This window comes from Pangasianodon hypophthalmus, chromosome 8 (assembly GCF_027358585.1).
Source record: "Pangasianodon hypophthalmus isolate fPanHyp1 chromosome 8, fPanHyp1.pri, whole genome shotgun sequence".
NCBI lineage: Eukaryota > Metazoa > Chordata > Actinopteri > Siluriformes > Pangasiidae > Pangasianodon > Pangasianodon hypophthalmus.
In genome coordinates, this window is record NC_069717.1 from 9,380,768 (window position 1) to 9,398,663 (window position 17,896).

General features: G+C 39.9%; 2 protein-coding genes across 3 annotated transcripts in view; one reads left to right on the forward strand and one right to left on the reverse strand.

The window, feature by feature from the left end:
• The first annotated feature begins 947 nt into the window (after positions 1–947).
• LOC113532719 (G-protein coupled receptor 26) lies at positions 948–5,872 on the forward strand. The gene is made up of 2 exons (XM_026924266.3): positions 948–1,996; positions 3,432–5,872. Exons 1-2 carry the CDS (start codon positions 1,049–1,051, stop codon positions 3,573–3,575), a joined length of 1,092 nt encoding a protein of 363 aa, XP_026780067.1. The 5' UTR covers positions 948–1,048; the 3' UTR covers positions 3,576–5,872.
• Positions 5,873–6,420: 548 nt separating this feature from the next.
• kcnd3 (potassium voltage-gated channel, Shal-related subfamily, member 3) overlaps positions 6,421–17,896 on the reverse strand; it is a 140,596-nt gene continuing 129,120 nt past the window's right edge. Inside the window, exons 5-8 of one of the 2 annotated variants that reach the window (XM_026927879.3) lie at positions 14,575–14,607; positions 13,509–13,604; positions 12,220–12,488; positions 6,421–11,658 (exon numbers count right to left, since the gene is read on the reverse strand). In XM_026927879.3, the coding sequence (XP_026783680.1) occupies positions 11,472–11,658; positions 12,220–12,488; positions 13,509–13,604; positions 14,575–14,607 (585 nt within the window). In that variant the 3' untranslated portion in view covers positions 6,421–11,471. The remainder of the gene's footprint in view (positions 11,659–12,219; positions 12,489–13,508; positions 13,605–14,574; positions 14,608–17,896) is intronic. The other variant, XM_026927896.3, reaches the window with a different exon arrangement.

Genomic DNA, 17,896 nt, shown 5'->3' on the forward strand with positions numbered 1-17,896 from the left:
TTCTGCACAGCTCTGGCACAGCTAGACTAAAAATAAAATTGGCACAAACCATGATTACCAATGTGCACAACCCCTCCTCCTGTGCGATGATTGGGCAGTAATTCATTCTCACAAGCAGGCCGGCAATCTGACAACTGAGAAATCTTTCACATTTCCTTATCAAATATACAAAACAGTGATGTTTGTCCATAGAGTTTAACAATCTAACAAGCTATTTTAATATAGCGCTCTGTATCAATCGAGCAAAACATACAGGTATTGGAAGAGATATTCTTTGTTTTCTTTCTCATTATTTTCTGTAAGAGTCCTAGAAGGCAATCAGGGTTCCTTCAGCCTCAGTGATGAAGTGATCTTGTGTTGATGACCTGTAATCAGAACACACGCTCCAAATCACGGGGCCTCCACATACTGACCGCAATGACCTTTCTGTGTAAAATCATAGCAGAAAATATGTGGCTGTTTGACAACTTCAGAATTATTCAGTTTGCTTATAAGGACAAAATAAGAACTTTGGAAAATTCAGTGCCTCAGTTTCTTCATCATCATCATCTTTTAAACTAGACTATTACACTAATCAGCAGTATATACCTTATGCTATTAATTCAATATGCAGAACATTTTCCTTTATTGGCTTCAAATTACAATCATTAAGCCTATAATTTATACAAGCATGTGGCATTATTGCATAGGTTTTCTCTGGGTTCTTCGGTTTCCTCTCATCTCCTAAAAACATGCCTGCTACATTAAATTGCTCCTAGGTGTGAATGAGTGTATGAATGTGTGTGCATGATGCCCTGCGATTGACAGGTGTCCCATGCGAGATGTATAATATAGATGAATAATTATATTCAGAATACCATATTTTAAAAAAAGGTCACAACTGAACTGACCTGACGTCACTGATGTCGTCTGTGGGTTGGTTTTAACTCGAGGTAATTATCTAATGGAGCAACTTCTGGGCCAGTAGTGAGCTGTGTTCACTCAGGCAACTGTCTCAAACAGCATTAATGAATTATGTGATGTAAAGCCTTGCTCTCATGCCTGTGCAATGGGAAATCCTTGGACATTGAATACATCCTCACAATGTAGACACGAGCAGTCTAGGACACGATTCGTGATTTTGAACTCTTCTCTGCTCTGTTTTACTTTTATCATCGGGACTTCGGCTAATCTGCTGGTGTGTTGGGTGGCTTTCCGGGCTAAAAGCCTGCGCACCGGCAGCAGCGCGCTGCTGGTCAGCCTGGCCGCGGGAGATCTGATCAGATGTTTTGTGGACGCTCCGGTGTCTGTGGCCTTGTTAGCGCTGAGAGAGAGGCGCGTGAGGAGCGGCTCGGTGCTGTGCCGCGTTCAGCAGCTCACATATTTACTGTGCAGCTGCGCTCAGTTACTCACACTAGCGGCCATCAGCGTGGAGAGATTCCAGACCATCGCTTTCCCCTTTAGCACCGAGAAAAGGAGAGGACGCATTCGGATCTGGATCCTGATTATTTGGACCTTTGCAGTTACAGTCGCTGTGTCTTCTGTGATTCTGTCCATAGATCCTCTGTCCTACTCAACATGCCGCCACTTGGACACACCAAAGAGCTTTGCTTTGCATGCGGACTCTTTTGACGCCTGTGTTTTGATTCCCATCTGGAGCTTATGTGTCATCCTGATAGCAGTGAACTACTTGCGCATCTTCGTGGTTGTGAAACAGCATTCTAATAAGATCTATGACTCGGGAGTGTGTGTGCTGACGCGCGTGTCGAGCTGCCGGCTGCCCCAGGCCAGTGCACTAGAGCCGGGCAGAGCTGAGGGGAAGTATCCGTGCTCGGGCCCTGAGATCGTGGGCGCTGTTTGTGTTCTCACCCCTAAAGCCAGAGCGCTGGGCAAGGCGAGGGTAGAGGGGAGGTTAGCCAGGAGGCTCGGCTACATCATCGCCGCTGTGGTCGTGTTCTGGCTGCCGCTGGTTCTGCTGCTGCCCCTCAGACTGCTGCTGAAGTGTAGCGCGTGCTGTGTGAGTAAACTCCCTCAGAAAACTAACGCACACTAACATTTACAGCCACGAGCTGAATATACAGCCACACAGTTCAGTGACTCGAGTCAGGGGACACTGCCCTGCTGAAAAACACACCAGAAACCCTCACGGGATTTATAATCCTTTTAAAGGGTATAATGGGAATTGTATTGGTTTTAATGGAAGCTGTAATGGTCCCTGTGGGTCTCTACTTTTAATCTGTTGCTTTCTGTTGCTGTTGTGTCATGTTATGTCTAGTGGATACCATTAAGGAGCAGTAATGGTTTTAATGGTTAGCTGATGGTTTGTAATGGTATTTGTAGTGGAAACCATTAGAATTTCTGTGATGGTTTCTGTTGTTTTTCAGCAGGATGGGGATGATTTAAAGTAACACCTTGTTCAAAGGAAGTAACTGTGACTTACTCTGTTTATGTTTAGTGTAGCATTAGACTCACAGCTGTCTATTTTATTTGTATAGTGCTTTTAACAATGGGCATTGTCACAAAGCAGCTTTTCAGGAATACAGAATTCAGGATATTTAAAATTTATAAATTTATCCCTAATGAACATGTCAGAGGCGATGATGGCAAGGAAAAACTCCCTGAGAGCGATATGAGGAAGAAACCCTGAGAGGAACCAGACTCAAAAGGGAACCCATCCTCATCTGAGTGACACCAGATAGTGCGATTGTAAACTATTTCTCATCTATAAATGTATACTATATAGTAAAACAACTGCAATTGTGTAAACAAGAGTACCAAACAAAATAATTTTTTGTTTCTAAATTCGGTTGATCTTGGTGGCGTAGGCGATTTTACCCTTTCCAAATGGAGTGAAAAAGGGACACGACGAGCAAAAGAGAGATGGCGTATTTTATATGCTACATGTAACTTCTTGACACATCAAGGGCACCAGCAGCACATCATACCACAACCTCATCAAGATTTCATTTTTTAAATTTACTATAATAAAAATAACAAATATGCACAGAACATTGTAAATCAAGAATGATTTTAATTTTATCAGGCAGTCTGTGAGAAGATGGTTGATTGTCCTTTCAAATGGAAACCTACAACATGATAATCTGCTTAACAATCTCAAACAACCACACAATCAAAAAATAAAAACCCATCTCTAAAGCAGAATTCATATTATCATGTAACAACAGTCAAATTATATCTTGGAACTTGATAATTAAGGTGTGAAAAAATGAACCTTTTTAAAATATGATGAAACAAATGAAAGATTTTGGTCAGTGTTTCTATCATGAGAATTATATACAGATTTATTTATTCTGTATAAACTTTAACTTTGAAACCAAGATAACTCATTTTCTGTTTGACTGTTTGTAATTAATTATACCATGAAATGTCAAATGAGACCCACCAATAATATTTTTAAAATATTCAATATGTTTCATTATCTGTGTATGTAGAGTTGGTTAATGTGGGAGCTGGAGACCTCGGCGATGGTATTGACGTGTGTACCTGCTGCTGTGGACCCGCTCATATACACGCTGCTCCATCGCCACTTCTGCACCGAGTTCCGCAAACTCTTCTGCACCAATCAGAGCTGCTGATAGCTGATCGACCAATCAGGAGCCGGCTCTGTGATGAAGATAGGGCCCTGTTTCATCCATATCCAGTAACATCTACTAGGATAAGAGAGTTTTAGTAGTCTGGTCTTGCAATAGAAATTTATGGTTAGAAGGCAAAGCTGCTATAGTAAATATGAGGGGAGCCCAAAACTTCCTGGAATTGTTAAAAAAAAAAATAGTGTTATACGACTTACAGCATTTCTCCTTTAATCTTCTTCAAAGTACTCTCCTTATGATGCGATACACTTGTCCTAGCGTTTCTCCCATTCCTGGAAACATTTCCTGTAGTCATCTTTTCTCATCGTGTCTAGAGCCTCCTGCGTTTTTTTTTTCTTCTGGATTTCTTCCACAGTGGCAACTCTTTTCCCCTTCAGTCTCATTTTTAATTTTGGGAACAAAAAGAAATTGCAAGGAGCGAGATCTGGTGAATATGTTGGATGTGAAGTGATAACCACATTGTTTCTGGTTAAAAACTCCTTGGTTGACAACACAGTGTGTGCAGATGCAAGATCCAGTTCTGGGTGCACCACTCCTCTGGACGGTTTTTTTCTGATGCTTTCCCGTAGATGCCTAAGCACTTCCATGTAAAATCGCTTATGCAAACACACCAAGTGTGTACGCCACATTTGAAATCCGGGAATTTTTGGGCCCCCCTTGTATACCAGTTTTTGAATCTTTTTCACGTTTTCAATAATGGTAGATGCAAATCAAAATTCACAGATGATAGTTTCTCTCTGAGAGAGCATTCAGGGATTTGCACAAGATCACATCATTAAAACCATCTTATTTATAATACCTCCACTTGACATAGACTGGGGGCTCACCAGCTCAACTTAGAGGTGCTTCTCTGAAATTGTGCCTCATAACTAACAAATGACATTTTATTGGACGTTTTGTGGCAATTGTTTAAGTTAGCTAACTTTATTTAAGGGATAAACCTGAAATCCTGTTTAGAAACGTAGAGATTCATGTATGCTCATGTGTACAGATTCATTAGATGATTTTAAGCTATTCTGGTAAGATAAGTCACAACTCTGTAAACTCTGTAGCTCTATTAAGATTCTGTGTTTGAGACCAGAAGGTAACGAGGTCAAATCCCACACCAGCAGACGGGCCACTGTTGAGCCCTTGGATTGTGCTTCACTTGTACATGCCGTTGGATGAAAGTGCCTGGTGAATTAATAAATATAAATGCACAAACAGCACCAAACACTATTTATTATTTGTTTTTTTACTTGGTGTAAAATCTATGTTTAATATAATTTGATACAGACATTTAAAGCATTTCCTTGATAAAGAGAGAAGTTAATAACTTTATGCTTCTTTAACTAACCAGGAAGTGGTTGGGCTAGCTGCTTTAAAATGCAGAGGACTCTTAGTACTTTTATGCATTGAGGCTGCAGAAATATACAGAATTGTGCAAAAGCTGGAGATGTTTTCAGCGTTTTGTTTTCAATCAAATGGTCATTCAGTACTTATTGTTAATTATTTGATGGCAAACAATAATGATGGGAAAATGTACATAACAGAAAGATTATACCATAAACTGTAAAGGTATGGTACACACAGTATGGAATCTGTAAATATTTTATATGTAATAGTATTAATTATTAATATTAATATTGGCTTGCATACACAAGTACTATATGGCTATTTGGCTGAAAATGGAATGCATGTACTGTACATTTTCCCCTCATTTTTGTTGGCCACCAAATAATTAACTATAAGTTTTGAATGTCCATTTGATTGAAAACAAAGGGTGGTCTCTGACTTTTGCAGTTCTGTAGGTTCTGACAATTCTGTGATTTTAAGATGACAGATTTGAGCCTTCAATTCTATCAAAGCAGATATAACTTTTCAACTTTTTGTTTCATACTTTTAACTTTGTTGTAAAACTTACATGTATTCACACTCACATGTATGTAACATTTATAATGTTAACTAATTTTTGCCAAAACGTCAGATAGAACCTTATAAAATTAAGGTCTCAACATATGGAGATTTTTTTTGGTGAATTCCATGTTCATCCCTGATTGTTTGATTACAGTTAAGAATGATATCTGAATGAAAAATTGCACACACAGCAAATGGGTTAGTGACATATATAGATCTTTTATCAGGCGTTTCACAGTAGTGACAAGACAAGATCATAAATTATATTCAGCATCTGACAGAGAAGGTCAATAGAACAAGGTGATAATTCCATACAAACTAAAGAAAAAAAAAAAAAAAAAAAAAGGAACAGCAAAATAAATGCTGAGACATTGAATAGGGAAATTAGTAACTGCGAGGCAGACAGATGAGTACAGTTCTTTAATTACAAATATGACAGGACAGATCTTGAACCTCTGATTACTTTCACCATGTCGTAGACAGACACTGATTTACGTTATAAACAGTTTATAGCTCTGGGTCTTGTTTTTCCCCCCAAAATGTAAGATGTTAGTTTAGTGCTTAAATAGATTGGGCATAATAAGTAGCTGCCTCCAACTATCTTTTGTCTTATTTTGCTACACTACACTAGCTCATTTGGAACAAATGTTTTGTCTCTGTGTGAATTCCTTTATCAAAGACTGCAAAATGATTTATTTTGTAATTACAGGCACAAAATAAACATTATCTCTAATAAAGAAATATCAATGTGCTTTTCTCTCTTAATATTGATAAGACTATGTGTGTGATACAATGCACCACAATTCCTAACATGAGATCACAGTCTAATTGCTTTGTAGATTTGTGTTATGGTATAGGGTAGATCTAATTTTTTATTTTATTTCATACATTTTCTAAATGTCTAATCAAATAAAAGTGATATGTAAGTATATGAATAATTGCACACTTAATTTTCCACTGAAATTAATTTAAACATGTAGTTGTAGTAAACAGTGTGATGGATGCATGTAAATGATTAATGATAGTATGGAAATAAAATAATTCCTGTCTCTGTATATGGCTATCTCAGATACCATGGCTTAAAATGAAGGTAGAACATCAGGGAAAAAAGTGTTGTATTTTGATCTTGACGCTCTCACTCATTTAAGAGCTTTCATTCTGTGTCTTTTAAATATCTAAAAGAATGTTAAAGAAAACCCCACATTGGTACAATGTGGTAAAACATGGCAGTGTAAGTCTCAATAGTCAGACACAGGGAACCGATGGTCTTGAGCAATAATTATAATATTCCTAATTTCCTGAAGTAAGAACATTTACACTATATGCTGGTGTTTCTACTATACTGTCATTACTATGAGAAAATATTCTATCTCTAATATATTTCCAAAACAGCCTTTCGAACCAAGAATGTGTTTTATACAGTTTTAGTTATACAAGAACTCACAGAGCTATACAAAGCTCAGGGGCATAAATAGTGTTAGTAAGAGAAAATTGTGATTAAAAAAAAAAAGTAAGGCTGCATTTACATTGCCAACCAGTTTAGATTTTTCCTCTGTCTTCTGACACAGATCGAATATCGTTGCGTAAATATAAACAGGTTCTAAATCTGAAACATATCTGATCTCTGTTCATTTGACTCAAATCTGAATGGTCACATCGAATTTTGCAGTTAACTCTGAAATTATTGTCAATGTTATAAGACGATAGGCTAGGCTAAAAGTCATCATTTGGCATTCAAACAATATATGTGAATCAGGGGTTTAATTGTTGTGCTTGGACCCCTAATTAAAGGTTGTCAGTGGAGTCCAAGATTAAATAAATTGTCTTAAAAAAAAAAAACCATTAAAAAAAAAACCCATGCAGGGTAGCTACAGAAACTGGGCTGTCAACAAGGAAATCACTCAGGCAATGGCAGCACAAGTATACAGTCAGTCGTGGCTCCAGTGGCATGTAAAAATATAGCCACAACCAGCAGTCTGCATGGTCCAAGCACTCTTCGCAAATATCGCCTTCAGTGGCCAGTTCTTGCCAAGTTACACAGCACAATAAAGAGACCATAGATTAACATCCTTATCAAGTTTTAGCTCAATGCTTGTGTGAAATGCCTGCTGAAAGCTGATTGGCTGACAACGGCCATGTTTTTCAATTAATCCAGTCATCATTAAAAGTCCACTACATATAAGCACAATGATGCAGTACACCAAATCTCAGTTTGTTTGGATTTACAGCTTCTGAGAAACAGCTAACTGAACCTAACTCCGCTCCCTATCAACGACCACACCCCAGACTTTGCAGACCTCCTCAGAACCTTGGAAACATGCCTTGTATTTACAGATTTGAGTAAATTAGGCTCTGCCTTGATAGAATCGATTGGCATGTGATGGCCATGTTGTTGACAAATCTCAACATGATTTTGACAGTTACACTCTGCTGAGTAGTTTGACACCAGTTTTCTGAAGATACGCCAAAAATCCTAGGACTAATTCGTAAAAGTAGGTTTAGCATATTATGCAAATTAGCTTAAAATCTAAGTGAGTGGGGCTTAATAAATTAGTTACAAAACGAGACAGAACCTTTTTTTTGTCTCTAGGTATCAGGGTTCTTGAGATATGGTCAAAAACGTACAATGTTGCTCTACCGTTAGCACCACCATTAGGGCCTGTCTCTTGCCTGAATAGTTGAATGGAGAACTACCTATTGACCAAATTTCATGGTTCTGCGTCTCACAGTTTGGTGTGAACAATTTGTTTTAGGGAAGAAATATAAGAACAAGAAAAACTTGAGCAAAAACCACAGGGTTCCAGCACAATTAGTGCTTGGACCCCTAATTAAAGGCAAAATACAAAGAGGCTAAAGAACATATTAACTGCAGTGGAAACAATCACTAAAAAGGTAAAAAGTTGCTGTTTTCTGCCTAGCACATTTTGGTGTGGGAATGATATAAACATGGGAATCTGAGATGGGTCATTTCTTACAGGACAAAAAAATCTGATCTGTGTCAAAATATGGGAAGCACCAAGGCCCACAATGTAAATGCAGCCTAAGAAATAAGATTTAAAATAGAGTAGTGAGGTTTTCCGGCAACATATATGGCCAGAACCTCAAATCCACATCAGATAACTAAACAGATTCAAAGTGGAGAAATAGATCCAGGGCAAGAAAAAAACCTCATATCCTTTAAATTCTTTAAATGCAATTTTGAATTCAGGAGTACAAAACATAAAACATAAAACAAGTTAGTTGTTCCTGTCCTAAAGCGCAAATACACACATCTACACTATTATTGGCAAAGCCATTCTCTCTACAAATGGCCATCATGAAGAAACAGGGTCTAAGTAATGAAGAAGTCGTCTGATTGGTCCATAAAGGTGTCAATCAAAACTCTTTGTGGCTTTGCTGACACCATGGCAACATTGACTCAGTGATGAGTTCGTTCCAGACAGTCTTTTTTTTAGGAGAAGGAAAAGACAAAATAAAGCAACACAGAAGAGTGGCAAACACCAAAAGTTTCTATGCAGGTAGAATACACACATACACACAACAAGGTTTACTTTTTTCAATAAAATGCCCACTGAGCAGGAAAGAAAACAACACTTAGGACCAAACCAACTATCGAAAGCATGGTTTTTCAGAGACACAAGCGGACAGGGCAGCACTGGACCACAGTGAAAGAGGAAAAGGGCGGCAGCTGCACTTGGTTTGCCAAACAATGGCCAAATATTACAAAATATCCTATTAACAATATTCACAAATGAACCAAGGCTTAGTACATATCCTACTCACAAATTCTCAGCAAATGCCTTGTGCTTATAATCACAGATATTTTGAATACCTATTTCATATATATAGATTTTTTTTTGGTTCCGCTTTACATGGTTATTACTGACGATTTGGAGATTGACACTGTTTGTCCACTCAACATCTTGGACCCAAGGAAGGAGAGAGGGGAAGTGGAGTAGAAGAGGAAAAAAAATCCTTCCCCCAAGAGAGGCACATACTGTGTGAAAGGCTCCAGGCACGCTGAGAGCTTACAAACACGCACACACACCTATGGAAAGATCCTAACATATCAAATACACTCTATTTCTTTTATCCTTACAGGAGTGAAAACACTCTCTCACTCACACAAACAAAAATCTTCCCATATTCTTTGTCAAACTAACCTTACTCTTTTTTCTGTCTTTACAGAGTTCAGATATGGAACGATTTTTTTTTTCAAAGGCTGCATGATATCCTTGTAATTATTGACTAATATATAGATAATAGCAACAACAACAACACAAATGAAAAAGACTTGAAATATTACATTACGCTTATATTTAATAATCTGTTTTGGACTTGCTTCTGTCTTGAACGTTCCTTCTAAATGATAGTCATGCAGTGAGTTAAGAATTTTTTTTGAGGCAACACTGCCAGCAAATTTTGGGACATTTTAATTTCTTTAATTCAGCATTTGCCGTCTAGTGAGCAGTTTCTTTATCTAATTATCGTTAGTCCAGAATTTCATCATGTGACTTTTTTCTCATTAAATACTATATTTTGTATGAAATATTCACAAAGCCATAAAAGATGAATGGTGGCCAAAATATATTAATTTCTTTTCAGTAGTAACTATTCACTCTGAGAAAAGATGTAATAGAAAGTAATGGCAGGAGTGGACAAATCACAAACCCGGTCCCAAGGACAATCACATTACGTACCTAGGATACTCATTTTTAATTCGCAGTTGCCCAGAGGACAAAAAGGTTCAGCAGGCTGTTTATAAAATGGTCATCAGCGGGGTTTTTTTCCCCACTCATTCAACCGGAGAAAGAAAAAAAACCCTTCCTGTTGACATTTGCAAAGGAAAACTTCATTTGGTATTTATATTCTCTCCCCAGTCACACTATCACGAATCACATTCACACTAGCCAATCATAGGTGCCTGTGAACACACTAACACACACTAACTGGATCATACATCTCTTGGTGGTACACAACAGTGCTATGCTGTGGGGTGCAGTGTAGATGAAGATGCTAGCCAGTCTCAAATAACATCTTTAAGTCTGATGAGAGACCACCACAATGTTAGCCAAAGACTTACTATATTTTTTTAAGGGTGCAAACACGATGCATCATCTGTAATGACATTATATCCATAAAGTCGCCCCTCCCAGGGAATAAAGTACTCCCTTATTTTTCACTTTGGGGTTAAATTACATTAGTTTCCACTTTTTAGCCTAGTTTATTAGACTTCTGAGCAAGTTCACTGTAGCTTTGACTTTCTCTGTGGTCCAGCTAATGAATTTATGATTTGTCCACCCCTGAATGATCATCACTATTAAAAAAAAAAACCTCAAGCATATCATTAGCTAAGCTATCTATAGCTAATCCACTAATTAGCTAGAATGAAATTCCATTTAGCAAGTAATCTTTGCAATGTCATCCTCTTCAACTTTTTAAAATGGTGAAATCAAACTATATGTGGCTTTTCATGTGACTTTACATATTTGCAATGGTTGAACAGAACTGACACGATGTCCTTCAACGTCCTATTTTAGATGATGTGAAAGTTGAAAGTTGCTTATAAGCAGTAGCTGAAATTGTTGCCTGTAAAGTTGACGAAACATCACTTCCCTAAGACACAATACAAGACAATAAAGACAAAAAAGAAAGAAAAAGTGCTTGATGCGGAGTGACTCTTGACATCCTCATCTAATCAGTCTTGTGATGGATTTATCAAGTTGTTATGGCTCTTCTGCTATTGTTATCTCTCTCTCTCTCTCTCTCTCTCTCTCTACATCTTTCTCTCTCTCTCTCTCTTTCACACACACGCACACACACTCACACACTTATTTCCATCACCCCCTTGGTTTTCGTTGTTCAGGAATCTGAGTCAGTGCTGTCCTTCTCCCACAAGGGGGCAGGCTACTCTACAGTTTTCACATCCTGAGTGCTCCTCCCCTCTCTCTATTCTGATGTTCGCTTGGTTCTGGCACATGTCCGTCACAGCGCGGAGACCTTCACCACACCGGTGCTGGAGTTGGTGGCGGGGTTGGGCGGAACCTCTGGGCTGCTGGGGGAGGTGTTGGTGGGAGGGGTTGGGATGCTGATGATTGCTGTGGTAACCTGACTACTGCTCTTACAGTTCAGACCTCCTGATTCGTCTGGCATCATGTTGAGACTGGAACGACTGTGGGGTGAGAAAGAGACAGAGAGAGAGAGAGAGAGAGAGAGAGAGACAGACAGAGAGAGAGAGAGCACAATCACAGTCACTTTATTCTTTTAATCTTTACTTGCAATAGAGACATGCATAATGGCAAGATTACTACTCATATTGTTCAAGACATTAGGTCTTCTAAAAAAAAAAAAGGCCACGTATGGCATAATCACAAAATATTTTTTTTCTTGCAAAAATGTTACAACATACAGTATCTTACATTTACTGTATGTTACTGAACAGACTCATTTAACATGGAAACCTAAAAGCAAAAATGGTCAGAGCATTAAAGCACATTTTTTTTTCTCATTGTACGCTGTAAAAACAAGAAGATGCTCAATGTTTGATCTAAAATTTTATACTAACGCTTTACATTATGGTTTCTTTAACTAGCATTATTTACTGTGTTAAGTAACATTAACAAATGTAAAGCTCAACCACATAACAATGTTAAGTAAGGAGTAACACATGACAGACCATGATATGGAATATGATAAGCTTTTATAATATTGAATGTACATGTGTGTACGTTACCTAGTGGTGAGAGGTTGCTGTTGTCCACACTGGATGTGTATGGCGCTGAGCTCCTGCAGGTTGTGAGCATGTGGATGTATATGTGGGTGTGTGTGAGGGTGTGAGTGCGCTGCATTAGCAGGCTGAGTGCCTTTCTTGGCTCGTCGGGAACAGCAGGACCCCATGATGCCCTCCTGGCTGGTGAGGGAAGAGCTCTGCGATGGGAAACGCTGCAGGCCGCTTTCCATATAACTCTGCTCAAACAGCTGCTCATCCACGAACTCGTGGTTCTACAAACAGAGAGAGATGGCTGTGGATTAGAGAAGGGGAAAGGTGCAGTTTGCAATTTTTAAACTTGTCTCTAGACTTGCAGTATTCACATAATTTTAAAGATACCTTGGAAAAACTGTTATTTGCAACATTGCTACACAGGGGATGTGGGTAGTTTCCTTATTTCAGGCATCTGTTTTGGCTCAGAAATAGCCTCACGAGCTGCCTGGAATCACCATTTTTTTCTAAAAGGCAACTCCTGAGACATACAAGGACTGGGGTTGATTTATATTTTCTTTGTAATTATAATTTACTTTACTGACAGCTGTGTTTAGGTTAGAGCGGTGAATTAGGATAGAGCAGCAGACGTTAACTCCCTGCCTTGGTCCAACTACCCTCGACAGATCTGGCTGAATTCATTAAGGACACAAGTAATTAGCTGATCAGTATGTAGGTGTATGGGTGGTAGAGAAAACTTTGCACCCTGGGTTAGAGCGATTACTTCTGAGCGGTGATTCATCATCAGGAGGAGGGTTCGACTTCTAGTGAGCCACTCCCCAATGAGCAATCCCACGTCCCATAAATTAGTTAAACTACTACAGATGATCTAAAACATGGCAGCATGCCCGGTCTTCAAACAAAATATCCATATCACAGCCCTCTTCCTGTCAGCTTCCTGGCTCCTTGAAGCTGTCTGCATCAAATTAAAGTTCTTGCAGTAATCTACAGAACAATCTGTGAGTGAATAGCATCTGATGAGTCCAAAACCTGTTATCTTGTATTAATCTGTGATGGTGGAATGAACAGCCTAGCTTTATTCACTCTGCAGATTCCCTGACAAACAACTTCTGAGCACTAGCACCATCTTAAGCTTGTTGGCTGTTCTCTTGGTGGCCTCTAACAGGTCTGCATTTCATTTCACCTCCTTTGGATGAAGAAATAAATAAATGTCTCCATCCATGCAAGCTAAATTGTTAAATGTTGAGGGTTTTGTGTGTGTGTGTAAACGTATGTGGGTGTGTATGTGTTGTGTGTCTGACCGTGGTTTTCTCCAGGCAGTGCAGCAGGTGGTGGTGTTGGCTCTCTATTATTGATGCTGTCTTATTCAGATGTTGCCCTTCGCCTGTGGAGTCCTGCTGTACAGAAAACACACAGACATACACATATGAGATGCCCTTTATACAAATATAAAGAATTCTCATATGTGTGTCAGCCTTCACTGCTGATTTCTGCCAAACAGCCAAAAATGACAAAGAAAAAAAAAAAAAAAAAAAAAAAAAAAAAATTGTTTTGATCAAAATCAGGGTTTTCTGCCTGTATCATACTTTGCTTTTTAACCGTGCCTCCTAGGCTTTCTGCAAAAGATCACATTAGGTAAATAAGTGGCTAGAGTTTAACAAACACGGCTGTAGGAATAGTCTGCCTAAAGGTGTTTTAAAGGTGCTTTCAGTGCACACACTGTTTTGGTTATGTGCCATAGTGAAATGGTCATAAGACTAATATATTTGATTTGTGAAAGTTTTAAACACCAGCTGTCCCATTATCAGTGAAGCTCATATGCCGCTACTGACACTGTTGAGATGCAAGTGGAAAAGGTGTACTGTCTGAATGCTAATCATAAATGGGAAATTTAGCCAATAGATCAAAACTATTTGAATTAATTAGCAATTATTTCAGCACTGATGTAAAAGCAGACAGTGATCAACTGAGGCAAGTGTAACGATGAGGTTATAAATGCAGTAGTAGGTGGGCATTTTCTTGCAATAGCTTCTCATTGCAGGATCTGTCATGTATGAATAAAGGCTGGTATAAAGCCAGACAGTTATTTATAATTATAAATTATAAATTATATTAGACATGTAATTAGAAATTATAAAAGAGAAACATATTTCAGTTCAGGAAAACTGAAAAACTGGAAAAGTTCTCAAAACGTCATAGAACAGAAAATCTAAAAATATCACCATGATTTCCCATGGCTGTCACACATATTGAATATATACATGTATTTATGCATGCATATACATACACAGTTTAATTCTGAACTCGTTCACAGTTTTCACTTGTTAGACAGAAAGAGACAGAGATAGAATGTGTGTGTCTCAGTACCTCATGTGACAGTTTCATCTTGTAAGGTAGATGCTGTAGTTCAGAGGTGACAGAGGGAGATAAAAACATGGGAAGAAAGGTTTACTGCTTTTGGAAACTCTCCTTCCAGGAACAGTGTTATATAACACAGAGGTTGCGGCATAAGTGACACAGTTCAAAACAAACAGGTCATGGAACATCGCGCCAATTTTAACACACACAGCCTTTGGCGGGCACTGCTAAAATTACACCACTGTTTGACATTAACGCTCTACTGAGCCAGTGCACTTCATTAGGCCTCCCAAGAACAACAGAGCTCCCTGTAATGCCACACCAACAGTACGGACCTCCGTTAGTGCATAAGGTGTGAGCTCAGACTCCCATAAACACATACAGACACACACACACACAAAGACACACAGCCCTACGTTTTCTCTTCAGTGCTATGTCGCCTTGGCTTGAAGAGAGACCCAAAATAATAGCAGTGAGTCAGTGAGCCGTGAGTAGGTAGAGAAAGCAAGTGAGAGAGGAATAGACAGAGACAGAGAGAATGATCTTATACCAGTTATAGTAGAGGTATGTATCAGGTCTTGCATCCTATGGGACACAACAAAAACGTTGCAGGTTCAGGATGTTTTTACTGTCATTTGGGTGGGGAAGCGGGTGTTCAGAAATGAAGATTGTAGGTCAAAAAGAAAAAACATATTTCCAATAATGCTCAGTAAAATATCACAGAAAGTCTTACTTTCCACAAAAGAGTATCTGTGTAAGTTGGCAAGGTAGGAATTTCAGGACTGGGTGGGAGTTGTCAGAGCATTTGCAGGAATGGGCGGGAGTGCTTAGAGTATTTGCAAGAGTGGATGAGACTGTTGAGATCATTTGCAGGAGTGTGTAGGTTTTGAGAGGGAGTGGGCAAGGTTTCTGTAGGAGTGGCTGGGGGTGGTATCCCTTATTTGCAGGAGTGGATGGGAGAGGTTAGATTTTTTGCAGGAGTGGGTAGGAGTGGTCAGGTTATCTGTGGGAGTAGTTAGGGTATTTGCAGGAGTGGGTGGTATTGGTCAAGGTATCTGCGGGAGTGAGTGGGAGTCATCAAAGTTTCTGTTGGAGTGGTCAGTGTATTTGTGGGTCAGGATGGGAGTGCTTAGAGTATTTGCAGGAACAGAGAGAAGTGGTCAGGGTACTTGCAAGAGTGGGTGGAAGTCATTAGAGTGTTTGCAGGAATGGAGAAGGGTGGTCAGGGTACTTGCAGGAGTGGGTGGGAGTGGTCAGGTGTTTACAGCAGTGGAGAGGATTGGTAAGGGTACTTGCAGGAGTGGGTGGAAGTGGTTAGAGTGTTTGCAGGAGTGGAGAGGAGTGGTCAGGGCACTTGCAGGAGTGGGTGGAAGTCATCAGAGTGTTTGCAGGAATGGAGAAGGGTGGTCAGGGTACTTGCAAGAGTGGGTGGGAGTGGTTAGAGTGTTTGCAGGAATGGAGAAGAGTGGTCAGGGTACTTGCAGGAGTGGGTGGAAGTCATTAGAGTGTTTGCAGGAATGGAGAGAAGTGGTCAGGGTACTTGCAGGTGTGGGTGGAAGTTGTTAGAGTGGTTGCAGGAATGGAGAGAAGAGTGGTCAGGGTACTTGCAGGAGTGGGTGGAAGTCGTTAGAGTGTTTGCAGGAATGGAGAAGGGTGGTCAGGGTACTTGCAGGAGTGGGTGGGAGTGGTTAGAGTATTTGCAGGAATGGAGAAGAGTGGTCAGGGTACTTGCAGGAGTGGGTGGGAGTGGTCAGGTGTTTACAGCAGTGGAGAGGATTGGTAAGGGTACTTGCAGGAGTGGGTGAGAGTGGTTAGGTGTTTAGAGCAGTGGAGAGGATTGGTCAGGGTACTTGCAGGAGTGGGTGGAAGTCGTTAGAGTGTTTGCAGGAGTGGGTGGGAGTGGTCAGGGTATCTGCAGGAGTGGGTGGAAGTTGTTAGAGTGTTTGCAGGAATGGAGAAGTATGGTCAGGGTACTTGCAGGAGTGGGTGGGAGTGGTTCGGTGTTTACAGCAGTGGAGAGGATTGGTCAGGGTACTTGCAGGAGTGGGTGGAAGTGGTTAGAGTGTTTGCAGGAGTGGAGAGGAGTGGTCAGGGTACTTGCAGGAGTGGGTGACAGTGCTTTGACTATTTGCAAGAGTACTGCGAGTGGTTAAAGTATTTGCAGGATTGGATGGGAGTGGGCAGAGCATTTTCAGGAGTTGGTAGGAGTGGTTAAAGTATCTGAGGGACTAGGTCTGAGTGGTTAGAGCATGATATTAAAAACATAACTACACACCTGTTCTTCCTACCAACCCTTCAACTGCTTCCATTTTTGTGTGTTCCTTTTGTTTTTTGTTAAGTATTGTTTGTGTATTATGGAAATTCTCCCCTGCTCAATCACTCAGCATTTGCTTGACACACAGCATTGCAGATACACATATTGTATGACTGAACATTTGGAAGTGCCTAATCTATGAGCCACTGTGAGCTGCACACATCCTCTGCATTTTGACACAAATACACTGACGTGCATCTTTACAAAAGTATAAATCAGCCCTTATAGTGCTTCAGGCAGGACAGGCTGATCTGAGCGCAGTGGCAGTGCCACCCACAGGTCTGTGTGGGCACAGTGCCCTGAGGCTGCTCAGCTCTACCAGTGTCAAGAACAGCAGGAATAATCACACACATTGTGTTGTAGGAGATGCCACCGGCTTCTACTCAATACCCTGAAATCCCTATTATTCTGCTGGGCAGTATTGTGTTGTAGGAGATGCCACTGACTTCTACCCAGTATCCTGCAATTCCTATTATTCTGTTGGGCAGAATCAGAGTGAGTGGGTCAAAGAGGCAGAAAATAGCAACGAAAGAGCAATATAGGAGGATGTTTGATAAAAGAGGCAAAGGTCCTTCATTATTTCTGCCTCTGTTGTTTGACTCTGATTGTGGGCCTGACTTCATTAGCTTTTGATTAAAACAGCACAGAAAGGACTAATGCAGTGAAGAGAGGGAGAGTAGGACAAAGGAGAGAGATGGAATAATGAAAACAGAGCATGTTTTTTTTTAAATAGAACCCCTGTTCCTTAGCTCCACATGCACATCTCATGTAAAAGCCAAAAATGTGGAATATTGTATATACAGTACCTGGGTCATCCTGTATTCACTATCAGAAGCAAGCAGAAAGCCTTCACTTTTAATGAGGGGTCTGCCACAAGCTTTACTCACTCTCTCTCTCTCTCTCTCTCTCTCTGTTCATTTCTGAGTAAGAACATGCTGAAAGCTGTGTGTACACTATGTATGATGTCCGTTTCTGTGGTGTGTGTATGGTTCTTTCTCCGCTTTTCATGTTTTAACA